The 15,781-nt window shown below is 40.0% G+C and overlaps 1 protein-coding gene and 1 long non-coding RNA gene across 2 annotated transcripts in view; both read left to right on the forward strand.

The window, feature by feature from the left end:
- Nucleotides 1–15,781, forward strand: part of C13H22orf42 (chromosome 13 C22orf42 homolog) — a 34,564-nt gene that overhangs the window by 8,059 nt on the left and 10,724 nt on the right. The window contains exons 6-10 of the mRNA XM_030915293.1: nt 230–257; nt 775–836; nt 1,253–1,280; nt 10,105–10,179; nt 15,437–15,501. Of these exons, the coding sequence (XP_030771153.1) occupies nt 230–257; nt 775–836; nt 1,253–1,280; nt 10,105–10,179; nt 15,437–15,501 (258 nt within the window). The remainder of the gene's footprint in view (nt 1–229; nt 258–774; nt 837–1,252; nt 1,281–10,104; nt 10,180–15,436; nt 15,502–15,781) is intronic.
- On the forward strand, nt 1,786–4,571 carry LOC115892881. Its single transcript, XR_004052794.1, has 4 exons — nt 1,786–1,842; nt 3,468–3,532; nt 4,008–4,035; nt 4,489–4,571. It is a non-coding gene; the product is annotated as an uncharacterized LOC115892881 (long non-coding RNA).

A 15,781-nucleotide genomic window follows, 5' to 3' on the forward strand; every position in this document is an offset into this window, starting at 1 on the left:
ATGGTAGTCAAAGGACGGCATCACTTACAAACTGTTTGGTGTAGTGAGTGTATTTCTCAGTAGCAACTTTTCTCCCTGAAAAAATAATTCTGTATTTGTCTGCCAAGATGGACGCTTGCTAAATATTCCAAAAAAAACCCCACTGCACTGTCCACCAGCATCCTCTATGCTTTCTTTCGGGGCCAGTAACCTGATCACTGTTGTTTTTTTTTTTTTTCTCTTGTTGCAGAGCAATTCGAAAGCCCAGCCTCAACTCTGTACGTATTCTTTTTTTTTTAACAGCTTTATTTAAACGTAGTTGACGTGCAAAACAATTTACTCATTTAAATTAGGTGATTCAGCGTTTCTACTATATTTACACGGTTGTGCAACCATTGTTACAATCTCATCTGAGAACCTCTTTATTCTCCCTCAAAGAAACCCCACTAGTAGTCACTCCTCTGTCTTTCCCAACTCCCACACCCCTGGATCTAGGCAGCCTCGAATCTACTTCCTGTTTCTATAGTACAGTGGCTTTCTATATTAACCGGTTCTTAGGGTGACTATTTCACATTGATGAGGTTGCCCTAGCTAGAAAGCCAAGGATCTTTCATTTCTTTCTGCCCCTCTCCTTTGCCTTCCTTCAACACCAAGGAGAATGGTCCAGCAGCAGCTCAGTCCATGCTTGTCAACCACCCCCTCCATACACTCCAGCCCTGGTCCACAGCCCCCAAGGCTCCTTGTGGGATTCCTCAGCAACGCCAGTGCACTGACCGTCACTCTATGTTCTCCTAGGTCCTGTTGAAGATCTGCAGGCGTCTGCACATGACAGCGTGGAGGATATAAAATCAGAACGTGTAAGACTTTATTTCTTTCTCTGGAAGAGAAATGTTTTTTTTTGTTTTGTGTTTTGTTTTTTCTGGGGCTTCTAGACTACCAAGTGAATATCATTTTTGACTGCCATCATGAGTCAGGCCTCAGTTGGTCATGGACTCTAGCGACCGGTCACTAGAGGTTATGACCAACTGAGGCCTGATTGACGATGGTAGTCAAAGGACGGCATCACTTACAAACTGTCTGGTAGTTAGTATGTTTCTCAATAGCAAGCTTTTCTCCCTGAAAAATAATTTTGTATTTGTCAGCCAACATGGACGCTTGCTAAATATTCCAAAAAAAAACCTCACTGCACTGTCCACAAGCATCCTCTATGCTTTCTTTCGGGGCCAGTCACCTGATCACTGTTTTGTTTTGTTTTGTTTTTCTCTTATTGCAGAGAAAGTCGAAAGCCCAGTCTCACCTCTGTACGTATTCTTTTTTTTTTAACAGCTTTATTTAAACGTAGTTGACATGCAAAACAATGTACCCATTTAAAGTAGGTGATTCAGCGTTGTTAGATCTACTAACATTCCCACATCTCAGAATAGGGAACTGAGGCACAGAGGGTTCATTTCACTCTCCCAGATATGTGCAGATTCTAAGTAGGATTTGATCCCAGGCCATTCTTGGTGACTTGGATCTGCTGCTTTTCTATATTGTCTCATCTAAAGAAAGGTATCTCCCTCACAAACAGTCCGTTTTAAGTGCAATGAACCTTGCAAAATCCTCCTAGAACCCAAATCTAAATTCAGGTAGAGTTGAAAAGCAGGCGGTAAAAACTGGGATCCAAAGTTTCATCTGGGAATAAGTTTTTACTAATTTCTCTGCTGTCCTCTGCCAGCAACATGTCAAGCACTGTCTTTATTATAATACATTTCCAAGAATCTATAAGAAGTCTGCTCTACCTTGCAGGTTTCCCTATCCATCCCGAGGGCTGTACAACAAAACTATGGCAATGGAGCAGACTTTGTTGTGCAGGAAATAAAGGTAGTGTGGAAATTAAATCATTCAGTTCACTTAAGCAAATAATTGCAGTTTATTCATTCAGTGCCCCATATTAGAGAAACTCAGTAAATGCTGTGTCATGTTCTTCATTTATTTCATTTGTGCCAATTTATGCATTAAATCAATGGTGGGTGACACAAGTACACAAGTCAAGTAACATTGACAACTTAGAGTTCAGTTCTGTTTTTTAGTATTTTATTTTTTTGTGAAAAGGTCTCCTTTGTCGCCCAGGAGTGCACTGGTGCGATCACAGCTCACTGCGATCTTGACCTCCCCAGGTTCAGGTGATCCTTCCACCTCAGCCTCCCAAGTAGCTGGCCATAAGTCACGTGCCACTTTATCAAGTTTATTATTATTTTTATTATCTTTGTGGAGAAGGGATTTCACCATTCTGCCCAGGCTGGGTTCACTTTTGATGGTAAAGGACATCTCAAATGTTTAGACATTTGCTTTCAGTTTGGTCAATTATGAATACAGCTATTACAAACCTTCCTGTGTCTTGTTTGGAAACATAATTTTTAAAATGTAACTGAGGAAATACTTCAGGTTATGATGACTTGCTTGTATGGTAAGACTATATTTTTCTTTGTAAGAATTTTGGTAGAATTTACCAGTGAGATCATCTGAATATAGTGTTTTAGTTGTTTGAAAAGATATTAATCATTGATTCCATATCTAAAATTCTAAAATAAATATAGGCCTATTCAGATGATCTCTTTCTCCTGAGAAGACTTTTGGTCTTCTAACATAGATTTTACAAATTCGTTCATTTCATCGACTGTATCCAATTGTGAGCACAGATGTGTTCAGAATATTCCTTTATTATTTACTATTTTTTGATTCGACTCCTCTTAAACTAATATTATTAGTATACTGTGACTTCTTTCTTTCCTTTGTGGGTAGCCAAGGTAGAGGTTTATCAATGTTACCGATCTTTTCAAAGAACCGGCTTTCGGTTTTGTTGGTATTTTCTGGATTTCCTGTTTTCTATTTCATTGTACTCTGCAATCATTATTGATTTATCATCTGTTCTATGTTACACTGCTGTTTTTCTCTCATTGCCCAAGGTGAAGCTTAGATTATGAATTAAGATTTTTCTCATTATTGTCACAGCATCCTGAATGTAACTCATTGAATGTAGTCTCATTAAAATGCACACTGAATAATTCAAATGATAAAGATGTATGCTTTACTACAACTTGAAAAATACAACAGGGTAGATGATAAACGTAGTGGCAGGGTATGTAGATCCAAGAAGTTAAAGGATCTTGTAACATTTCATAAATCTGGGGATTTGCCTGGACCTTCAAATGGGGAGGAGGTGTGATGAGATGCTGTCGGCTGAACCATACAGTGCCTTTCTGTTTAAACTGTTCTTAAGGTGACTATTTCACATTGATGAGGTTGCCCTAGCTGGAAAGCCAAGGCTCTTTCAATTCTTTCTGGCCCTCTCCTTTGCCTGCCTTCGACGCCAAGGAGAATGGTCCAGCAGCATCTCAGCCCATGCTTGTCAACCGCCCACTTCCGTACACTCCATACACCCCAAGGTTCCTTGTGGGATTCCTCAGCAACACCAATGCACTGACCGTCACTCTGTGTTCTCCTAGATTCTGATGAAGATCTGCAGGCGTCTGCACATGGCAGTGTGGAGGAGAATATGGCATCAGAATTTGTAAGACGTATTTCTTTGTCTGGAAGAGAAACTTTTTTTGTTTTTTTCTGGGGCTTCTAGACTATCAAGTGAATGTCATTTTTGACTGCCATCGTGAATCAGGCCTCAGTTGGTCATGGACTTGAGCGACAAGTCACTGGAGGTTATGACCAACTGAGGCCTGATTGACGATGGCAGTCAAAGGACGACATCACTTACAAACTGTCTGGTAGTGAGTATGTTTCTCAATAGCAAGCTTTTCTCCTTGAAAAATAATTTTGTATTTATCAGCCAACATGGTCACTTACTAAATACTCCCAAAAAAATCCCACGGCATTTTCCACAAGCATTCTCTATGCTTTATTTGGCAGCCAGTGACTGGATCACTGCTTGACGTCCGATTTCTTATTTCACCAAGTGAATAAAAGGCATTTGGCATCAGAACCCAGCATCATCTGATCCTCATGGTGTTTGTTTTTCTTTTCTCTTTTTGCAGGATTTATCTAGAGCTGAGTATGACCACCGTAAGTATTTATTAAAAAAAAAAAAAAAAAAAGGCAGCTTTGTATAGCTGTAGTTGACATGCAAAACAATTCACCCATTTAAAGTAGGTGATTCACCGTTTTTACTATATTTACACGGTTGTGCAACCATTGTTACAATCTCATCTGAGAACCTGTTTATTACCCCTCAAAGAAACCCCACTAGTAGTCACTCCTCTGTCTTTCCCAACTCTTACGATGACTCTTTCACATTGATGAGGTTGCCCTTGCTAGAAAGCCAAGGATCTTTCATTTCTTTCTGCCCCTCTCCTTTGCCTTCCTTCAACACCAAGGAGAATGGTCCAGCAGCAGCTCAGTCCGTACTTGTCAGCCACCCCACTCCATACACTCCAGCCCTGGTCCACATCCCCCAAGGCTCCTTGTGGGATTCCTCAGCGACACCAATGCACTGACCGTCACTCTATGTTCTCCTAGGTCTTGTTGAAGATCTGCAGGCGTCAGCACATAGCAGCATGGAGGATATGAAATCAGAACGTGTAAGACTTTATTTCTTTCTCTGGAAGAGAAATTTTTGTTTTGTTTTGTTTTTTGTTTTTTCTGGGGCTTCTACACTATCAAGTGAATATCATTTTTGACTGCCATCATAGATCAGACTTCAGTTGGTCATGGACTCTAGCGACTGGTCACTAGAGGTTATGACCAACTGAGGCCTGATTGACGATGGCAGTCAAAGGACGGCATCACTTACAAACTGTTTGGTGTAGTGAGTGTATTTCTGACAAGCAACCTTTTCTCCCTGAAAAATAATTTTTGTATTTGTCAGCCAACATGGACACTTGCTAAATATTCCAAAAAAAACCCCACTGCCCTGTCCACCAGCATCCTCTATGCTTTCTTTCGGGGCCAGTCACCTGATCACTGTTTGGTTTTGTTTTTTTTTCTCTTATTGCAGAGAAAGTCGATCGTCCAGTCTCCCCGCTGTACGTATTCTTTTTTTTTTTAACAGTTTTATTTAAACGTAGTTGACATGCAAAACAATGTACCCATTTAAAGTAGGTGATTCAGCGTTGTTAGATCTACTAACATTCCCACATCTCAGAATAGGGAACTGAGGCACAGAGGGTTCATTTCACTCTCCCAGGTATGTGCAGATTCTAAGTAGGATTTGATCCCAGGCCATTCTTGGTGACTTGGATCTGCTGCTTTTCTATATTGTCTCATCTAAAGAAAGGTATCTGCCTGCACAAACAGTCCGTTTTAAGTGCAATGAAGGAAGAAGTTGAAAAGAAGACGGTTAAAAACTGGTGATCAAAAACTTTCATCTGGGAATAAGTTTTTACTAATTTCTCTGCGTCCTCTGCCAGCGACATGTCAAGCAACTGTTCTTATTATAATACATTTCCAGAAGAATCTATAAGAAGTCTGCTCTGACTTGCAGGTTTGCCTATCGGTTCCCAAGGGCTGGACAACAAAACTAATGGAAGTGGAGGCAGAATTGTTGTGCAGGAGAATAAAGGTAGTAGTGGAAATTAAATCATTTAAGTTCACTTAAGCAATAATTGCAGTTTATTCATTCAGTGCCCCATATTAGAGAAACTCAGTAAATGCTTGCTGTCCTGTTCTTCATTTATTTCATTTGTGCCAATTTATGCATTAAATCAATGGTGGGTGACACAAGTACACAAGAAAAGTAACATTGACAACTTAGAGTTCAGTTCTGTTTTTTAGTATTTTATTTTTTTGTGAAAAGGTCTCCTTTGTCGCCCAGGAGTGCACTGGTGCGATCACAGCTCACTGCGATCTTGACCTCCCCAGCTTCAGGTGATCCTTCCACCTCAGCCTCCCAAGTAGCTGGCCATAAGTCACGTGCCACTTTATCAAGTTTATTATTATTATTATTATCTCTGTAGAGAAGGGATTTCACCATTCTGCCCAGGCTGGGTTCACTTTTGATAGTAAAGGACATCTCAAATGTTTAGACATTTGCTTTCAGTTTGGTCAATTATGAATACAGCTATTACAAACCTTCCTGTGTCTTGTTTGGAAACATAATTTTTAAAATGTAACTGAGGAAATACTTCAGGTTATGATGACTTGCTTGTATGGTAAGACTATATTTTTCTTTGTAAGAATTTTGGTAGAATTTACCAGTGAAATCATCTGAATGTAGTGTTTTAGTTGTTTGAAAAGATATTAATCATTGATTCCATATCTAAAATTCTAAAATAAATATCGGCCTATTCAGATGATCTCTTTCTCCTGAGAAGACTTGGTTTTCTAAAGTAGATTTTATAAATTCGCTCATTTCATCGACTGTATCCAATTGTGAGCACAGATGTGTTCAGAATATTCCTTTATTATTTACTATTTTTTGATTCGACTCCTCTTAAACTAATATTATTAGTATACTGTGACTTCTTTCTTTCCTTTGTGGGTAGCCAAGGTAGAGGTTTATCAATGTTACCGATCTTTTCAAAGAACCGGCTTTCGGTTTTGTTGATATTTTCTGGATTTCCTGTTTTCTATTCCATTGTACTCTGCAATCATTATTGATTTATCATCTGTTCTATGTGACACTGCTGTTTTTCTCTCATTGCCCAAGGTGAAGCTTAGATTATGAATTAAGATTTTTCTCATTATTGTGACAGCATCCTGAATGTAACTCATTGAATGTAGTCTCATTAAAATGCACACTGAATAATTCAAATGATAAAGATGTATGCTTTACTACAACTTGAAAAATACAACAGGGTAGATGATAAACGTAGTGGCAGGGTATGTAGATCCACAGAAGTTAAATGGTCTTGTAACATTTCATAAAACTGGGGATTTGCCTGGACCTTCAAATGGGGAGGAGGTGTGATGAGATGCTGTCGGTGAACCATACAGTGCCTTTCTGTTTTAAACTGTTCTTAAGGTGACTATTTCACATTGATGAGGTTGCCCTAGCTAGAAAGCCAAGGCTCTTTCAGTTCTTTCTGGCCCTCTCCTTTGCCTGCCTTCTGCACCAAGGAGAATGGTCCAGCAGCATCTCAGCCCATGCTTGTCAACCGTCCACTTGCATACACTCCATACACCCCAAGGTTCCCTGTGGGATTCCTCAGCAACACCAATGCACTGACCGTCACTCCGTGTTCTCCTAGATTCTGATGAAGATCTGCAGGACTCTGCACAGAGCGGTGTGGAGGAGAATATGAGATCAGAACTTGTAAGACGTATTTCTTTCTCTGGAAGAGAAATTTTTTTTTTGTTTTTTCTGGGGTCACTAGAGGTTATGACCAACTGAGGCCTGATTGACGATGGCAGTCAAAGGACGGCATCACTTACAAACTGTTTGGTAGTGAGTGTATTTCTGAGAAGCAGCCTTTTCTCCCTGAAAAATAATTTTATATTTGCCAGCCAACATGGACACTTGCTAAATATTCCCAAAAAAAAAAACCCACTGCATTTTCCACAAGCATCCTCTATGCTTTCTTTCGGGGCCAGTTACCTGATCACTATTTTGTTGTGTTTTTTCTCTTATTGCAGAGCAATTCGAAAGCCCAGCCTCAACTCTGTACGTATTCTTTTTTTTCGTAACAGCTTTATTTAAACGTAGTTGACGTGCAAAACAATTTGCTCATTTAAATTAGGTGATTCAGCGTTTTTACTATATTTACACGGTTGTGCAACCATTGTTACAATCTCATCTGAGAACCTCTTTATTCTCCCTGAAAGAAACCCCACTAGTAGTCATTCCTCTGTCTTTCCCAACTCCCACACCCCTGGATCTAGGCAGCCTCGAATCTACTTCCTGTTTCTATAGTACAGTGGCTTTCTATATTAACCGGTTCTTAGGGTGACTATTTCACATTGATGAGGTTGCCCTAGCTAGAAAGCCAAGGATCTTTCATTTCTTTCTGCCCCTCTCCTTTGCCTTCCTTCAACACAAGGAGAATGGTCCAGCATCATGCTCAGTCCATGCTTGTCAACCACCCCCCTCCATACACTCCAGCCCTGGTCCACAGCCCCCAAGGCTCCTTGTGGGATTCCTCAGCAACCCCAATGCACTGACCATCACTCTATGTTCTCCTAGGTCCTGTTGAAGATCTGCAGGCGTCTGCACATGACAACATGGAGGATATGAAATCAGAACTGTGTAAGACTTTATTTCTTTCTCTGGAAGAGAAATGTTTTTTTTGTTTTGTTTTTTGTTTTTTCTGGGGCTTATAGACTATCAAGTGAATATCATTTTTGACTGCCATCATGGACCAGGCTTCAGTTGGTCATGGACTCTAGCGACTGGTCACTAGAGGTTATGACCAACTGAGGCCTGATTGACGATGGCTGTCCAAGGACGGCATCACTTACAAACTGTTTGGTAGTGAGTGTATTTCTCAGTAGCAACTTTTGTCCCTGAAAAATAATTTTGTATTTGTCAGCCAAGATGGACGCTTGCTAAATATTCCAAAAAAAACCTTACTGCACTGTCCACAAGCATTCTCTATGCTTTCTTTCGGGGCCAGTAACCTGATCACTGTTGTTTTTTTTTTTTTTCTCTTGTTGCAGAGCAATTCGAAAGCCCAGCCTCAACTCTGTACGTATTCTTTTTTTTTTAACAGCTTTATTTAAACGTAGTTGACGTGCAAAACAATTTACTCATTTAAATTAGGTGATTCAGCGTTTCTACTATATTTACACGGTTGTGCAACCATTGTTACAATCTCATCTGAGAACCTCTTTATTCTGCCTCAAAGAAACCCCACTAGTAGTCACTCCTCTGTCTTTCCCAACTCCCACACCCCTGGATCTAGGCAGCCTCGAATCTACTTCCTGTTTCTATAGTACAGTGGCTTTCTATATTAACCGGTTCTTAGGGTGACTATTTCACACTGATGAGGTTGCCCTAGCTAGAAAGCCAACGATCTTTCATTTCTTGCTGCCCCTCTCCTTTGCCTTCCTTCAACACCAAGGAGAATGGTCCAGCAGCAGCTCAGTCCATGCTTGTCAGCTAGCCCCCTCCATACACTCCAGCCCTGGTCCACAGCCCCCAAGGCTCCTTGTGGGATTCCTCAGCAACGCCAGTGCACTGACCGTCACTCTATGTTCTCCTAGGTCCTGTTGAAGATCTGCAGGCGTCTGCACATGACAGCATGGAGGATATGGAATCAGAATATGTAAGACTTTATTTCTTTGTCTGGAAGAGAAATGTTTTTTTTTGTTTTGTGTTTTGTTTTTTTCTGGGGCTTCTAGACTATCAATTGAATATCATTTTTGACTGCCATCATGGGTCAGGCCTCAGTTGGTCATGGACTCTAGCAACCGGTCACTAGAGGTTATGACCAACTGAGGCCTGATTGACGATGGTAGTCAAAGGACGGCATCACTTACAAACTGTCTGGTAGTTAGTATGTTTCTCAATAGCAAGCTTTTCTCCCTGAAAAATAATTTTGTATTTGTCAGCCAACATGGACGCTTGCTACATATTCCAAAAAAAAAACCTCACTGCACTGTCCACAAGCATCCTCTATGCTTTCTTTCGGGGCCAGTCACCTGATCACTGTTTTGTTTTGTTTTGTTTTTCTCTTACTGCAGAGAAAGTCGATCATCCAGTCTCGCCTCCGTACGTATTCTTTTTTTTTTAACAGCTTTATTTAAACGTAGTTGACATGCAAAACAATGTACCCATTTAAAGTAGGTGATTCAGCGTTGTTAGATCTACTAACATTCCCACATCTCAGAATAGGGAACTGAGGCACAGAGGGTTCATTTCACTCTCCCAGATATGTGCAGATTCTAAGTAGGATTTGATCCCAGGCCATTCTTGGTGACTTGGATCTGCTGCTTTTCTATATTGTCTCATCTAAATAAAGGTATCTGCCTGCAGAAACAGTCCGTTTTAAGTGCAATGAACCTTGCAAAATCCTCCTAGAACCCAAATCTAAATTCAGGTAGAGTTGAAAAGCAGACGGTAAAAACTGGGATCAAAAGTTTCATCTGGGAATAAGTTTTTACTAATTTCTCTGCTGTCCTCTGCCAGCAACATGTCAAGCACTGTCTTTATTATAATACATTTCCAAGAATCTATAAGAAGTCTGCTCTACCTTGCAGGTTTGCCTATCCGTCCCAAGGGCTGGACAACAAAACTATGGAAATGGAGCAGACTTTGTTGTGCAGGAAATAAAGGTAGTGTGGAAATTAAATCATTAAGTTCACTTAAGCAACTAATTGCAGTTTATTCATTCAGTGCCCCATATTAGAGAAACTCAGTAAATGCTGTGTCATGTTCTTCATTTATTTCATTTGTGCCAATTTATGCATTAAATCAATGGTGGGTGACACAAGTACACAAGTAAAGTAACATTGACAACTTAGAGTTCAGTTCTTTTTTTTAGTATTTTATTTTTTTGTGAAAAGGTCTCCTTTGTCGCCCAGGAGTGCACTGGTGCGATCACAGCTCACTGCGATCTTGACCTCCCCAGCTTCAGGTGATCCTTCCACCTCAGCCTCCCAAGTAGCTGGCCATAAGTCACGTGCCACTTTATCAAGTTTATTATTATTATTATTATCTTTGTGGAGAAGGGATTTCACCATTCTGCCCAGGCTGGGTTCACTTTTGATAGTAAAGGACATCTCAAATGTTTAGACATTTGCTTTCAGTTTGGTCAATTATGAATACAGCTATTACAAACCTTCCTGTGTCTTGTTTGGAAACATAATTTTTAAAATGTAACTGAGGAAATACTTCAGGTTATGATGACTTGCTTGTATGGTAAGACTATATTTTTCTTTGTAAGAATTTTGGTAGAATTTACCAGTGAAATCATCTGAATATAGTGTTTTAGTTGTTTGAAAAGATATTAATCATTGATTCCATATCTAAAATTCTAAAATAAATATAGGCCTATTCAGATGATCTCTTTCTCCTGAGAAGACTTTTGGTCTTCTAACATAGATTTTACAAATTCGTTCATTTCATCGACTGTATCCAATTGTGAGCACAGATGTGTTCAGAATATTCCTTTATTATTTACTATTTTTTGATTCGACTCCTCTTAAACTAATATTATTAGTATACTGTGACTTCTTTCTTTCCTTTGTGGGTAGCCAAGGTAGAGGTTTATCAATGTTACCGATCTTTTCAAAGAACCGGCTTTCGGTTTTGTTGGTATTTTCTGGATTTCCTGTTTTCTATTTCATTGTACTCTGCAATCATTATTGATTTATCATCTGTTCTATGTGACACTGCTGTTTTTCTCTCATTGCCCAAGGTGAAGCTTAGATTATGAATTAAGATTTTTCTCATTATTGTGACAGCATCCTGAATGTAACTCATTGAATGTAGTCTCATTAAAATGCACACTGAATAATTCAAATGATGAAGATGTATGCTTTACTACAACTTGAAAAATACAACAGGGTAGATGATAAACTTAGTGGCAGGGTATGTAGATCCAAGAAGTTAAAGGATCTTGTAACATTTCATAAATGTGGGGATTTGCCTGGACCTTCAAATGGGGAGGAGGTGTGATGAGATGCTGTCGGTGAACCATACAGTGCCTTTCTGTATTAAACTGTTCTTAAGGTGACTATTTCACATTGATGAGGTTGCCCTAGCTGGAAAGCCAAGGCTCTTTCAATTCTTTCTGGCCCTCTCCTTTGCCTGCCTTCGACGCCAAGGAGAATGGTCCAGCAGCATCTCAGCCCATGCTTGTCAAGCGCCCACTTCTGTACACTCCATACACCCCAAGGTTCCTTGTGGGATTCCTCAGCAACACCAATGCACTGACCGTCACTCTGTGTTCTCCTAGATTCTGATGAAGATCTGCAGGCATCTGCACATGGCAGTGTGGAGGAGAATATGGCATCAGAATTTGTAAGACGTATTTCTTTCTCTGGAAGAGAAACTTTTTTTGTTTTTTTCTGGGGCTTCTAGACTATCAAGTGAATGTCATTTTTGACTGCCATCGTGAATCAGGCCTCAGTTGGTCATGGACTTGAGCCACAAGTCACTGGAGGTTATGACCAACTGAGGCCTGATTGACGATGGCAGTCAAAGGACGACATCACTTACAAACTGTCTGGTAGTGAGTATGTTTCTCAATAGCAAGCTTTTCTCCTTGAAAATAATTTTGTATTTATCAGCCAACATGGTCACTTACTAAATACTCCCAAAAAAATCCCACGGCATTTTCCACAAGCATTCTCTGTGCTTTATTTGGCAGCCAGTGACTGGATCACTGCTTGACGTCCGGTTTTTTATTTCACCAAGTGAATAAAAGGCATTTGCCATCAGAACCCAGCATCATCTGATCCTATGGTGTTTGTTTTTCTTTTCTCTTTTGCAGGATTTACCTAGAGCTTTGTATGAACACCGTAAGTATTTTTAAAAAAAAATAAAAGCAGCTTCAGCTTTGTTTAGCTGTAGTGACATGCAAACAACAATTCACCATTTACAGTAGGTTGTGATTCAGCGTTTTACTCATTTACACGGTTGTGCAACCACTGTACAATCTCATCTGAGAGGAGAACCTCTTTTATTACCCCTCAAAGACCCCACTCGTGTCACCTCTGTCTTTCCAAACTCTTAAGCTGACTGTTTCACATTGATGAGGTTGCCCTGATAGAAAGCCAGGCTCTTCATTTCTTTCGCCCTCTCCTTTGCCTTCCTCAACACCAAGGAGAAATTGGCCAGCAGCAGCTCAGTCGTCTTGTCAACCCACCCCCGCCATACACTCCAGCCCTGGGTGCCACATCCCACAAGCTCCTTGTGGGATTCCTCAGCGACACCAATGCACTGACCGTCACTCTAGTCTCCTAGTTTGTGAAGATCTGCAGGTCTGCACATGTTGAGGATTGAAATCAGGTAAGACTATTTTTTCTGAAGAAGTTTTGGTTTTTTCTGGGTTCTACTATCAAGTGAATATCATTTTTACGCATCATGATCAGACTCAGTTGGTCTGGACTTAGCGAGTGAGGTTATGACCAACTGAGCCTGATTGACGATGTAGTCAAAGGACGGCATCCTTACAAACGTTGGTATGAGTGTATTTTTCAGTCGAACTTTCTCCCTGAAAAATAATTTTGTATTTGTCAGCCAAACATGGACACTTGCTAAATATTCCAAAAAAAACCCCACTGCCCTGTCCACCAGCATCCTCTATCTTTCTTTCGGGGCCAGTCACCTGAGCACTGTTTGGTTTTGTTTTGTTTTTCTCTTATTGCAGAGAAAGTCGAAAGCCCAGTCTCCCCGCTGTACGTATTCTTTTTTTTTTAACAGCTTTATTTAAACGTAGTTGACATGCAAAACAATGTACCCATTTAAAGTAGGTGATTCAGCGTTGTTAGATCTACTAACATTCCCACATCTCAGAATAGGGAACTGAGGCACAGAGGGTTCATTTCACTCTCCCAGGTATGTGCAGATTCTAAGTAGGATTTGATCCCAGGCCATTCTTGGTGACTTGGATCTGCTGCTTTTCTATATTGTCTCATCTAAAGAAAGGTATCTGCCTGCACAAACAGTCCGTTTTAAGTGCAATGAACCTTGCAAAATCCTCCTAGAACCCAAATCTAAAATTCAGGTAGAGTTGAAAAGCAGACGGTAAAAACTGGGATCAAAACTTTCATCTGGGAATAAGTTTTTACTAATTTCTCTGCTGTCCTCTGCCAGCAACATGTCAAGCACTGTCTTTATTATAATACATTTCCAAGAATCTATAAGAAGTCTGCTCTACCTTGCAGGTTTGCCTGTGGCTTCCAAGCGCGGGACATCAAAACTATGGAAATCCAACAAAATTTGGCCTGCAGACATTAAAGGTAGTGTGGAAATTAAATCATTCAGTTCACTTAAGCAAGTAATTGCAGTGTATTCATTCAGTGCCCCATATTAGAGAAACTCAGTAAATGCTGTGTCATGTTCTTCATTTATTTCATTTGTGCCAATTTATGCATTAAATCAATGGTGGGTGACACAAGTGCACAAATCAAGTAACATTGACAACTTAGAGTTCACTTCTTTTTTTTAGTATTTTATTTTTTTGTGAAAAGGTCTCCTTTGTCGCCCAGGAGTGCACTGGTGCGATCACAGCTCACTGCGATCTTGACCTCCCCAGCTTCAGGTGATCCTTCCACCTCAGCCTCCCAAGTAGCTGGCCATAAGTCACATGCCACTATATCAAGTTTATTATTATTATTATTATCTCTGTGGAGAAGGGATTTCACCATTCTGCCCAGGCTGGGTTCACTTTTGATAGTAAAGGACATCTCAAATGTTTAGACATTTGCTTTCAGTTTGGTCAATTATGAATACAGCTATTACAAACCTTCCTGTGTCTTGTTTGGAAACATAATTTTAAAAATGTAACTGAGGAAATACTTCAGGTTATGATGACTTGCTTGTATGGTAAGACTATATTTTTCTTTGTAAGAATTTTGGTAGAATTTACCAGTGAAATCATCTGAATGTAGTGTTTTAGTTGTTTGAAAAGATATTAATCATTGATTCCATATCTAAAATTCTAAAATAAATATCGGCCTATTCAGATGATCTCTTTCTCCTGAGAAGACTTGGTTTTCTAAAGTAGATTTTATAAATTCGCTCATTTCATCGACTGTATCCAATTGTGAGCACAGATGTGTTCAGAATATTCCTTTATTATTTACTATTTTTTGATTCGACTCCTCTTAAACTAATATTATTAGTATACTGTGACTTCTTTCTTTCCTTTGTGGGTAGCCAAGGTAGAGGTTTATCAATGTTACCGATCTTTTCAAAGAACCGGCTTTCGGTTTTGTTGATATTTTCTGGATTTCCTGTTTTCTATTCCATTGTACTCTGCAATCATTATTGATTTATCATCTGTTCTATGTGACACTGCTGTTTTTCTCTCATTGCCCAAGGTGAAGCTTAGATTATGAATTAAGATTTTTCTCATTATTGTGACAGCATCCTGAATGTAACTCATGGAATGTAGTCTCATTAAAATGCACACTGAATAATTCAAATGATAAAGATGTATGCTTTACTACAACTTGAAAAATACAACAGGGTAGATGATAAACGTAGTGGCAGGGTATGTAGATCCACAGAAGTTAAATGGTCTTGTAACATTTCATAAAACTGGGGATTTGCCTGGACCTTCAAATGGGGAGGAGGTGTGATGAGATGCTGTCGGTGAACCATAGAGTGCCTTTCTGTTTTAAACTGTTCTTAAGGTGACTATTTCACATTGATGAGGTTGCCCTAGCTAGAAAGCCAAGGCTCTTTCAGTTCTTTCTGGCCCTCTCCTTTGCCTGCCTTCTGCACCAAGGAGAATGGTCCAGCAGCATCTCAGCCCATGCTTGTCAACCGTCCACTTGCATACACTCCATACACCCCAAGGTTCCCTGTGGGATTCCTCAGCAACACCAATGCACTGACCGTCACTCCGTGTTCTCCTAGATTCTGATGAAGATCTGCAGGACTCTGCACAGAGCGGTGTGGAGGAGAATATGAGATCAGAACTTGTAAGACGTATTTCTTTCTCTGGAAGAGAAATTTTTTTTTTGTTTTTTCTGGGGTCACTAGAGGTTATGACCAACTGAGGCCTGATTGACCATGGCAGTCAAAGGACGGCATCACTTACAAACTGTTTGGTAGTGAGTGTATTTCTGAGATGCAGCCTTTTCTCCCTGAAAAATAATTTTGTATTTGCCAGCCAACATGGACACTTGCTAAATATTCCCAAAAAAAAAAACCCACTGCATTTTCCACAAGCATCCTCTATGCTTTCTTTCGGGGCCAGTT

Source organism: Rhinopithecus roxellana, chromosome 13 (assembly GCF_007565055.1).
Source record: "Rhinopithecus roxellana isolate Shanxi Qingling chromosome 13, ASM756505v1, whole genome shotgun sequence".
Taxonomy (NCBI): domain Eukaryota; kingdom Metazoa; phylum Chordata; class Mammalia; order Primates; family Cercopithecidae; genus Rhinopithecus; species Rhinopithecus roxellana.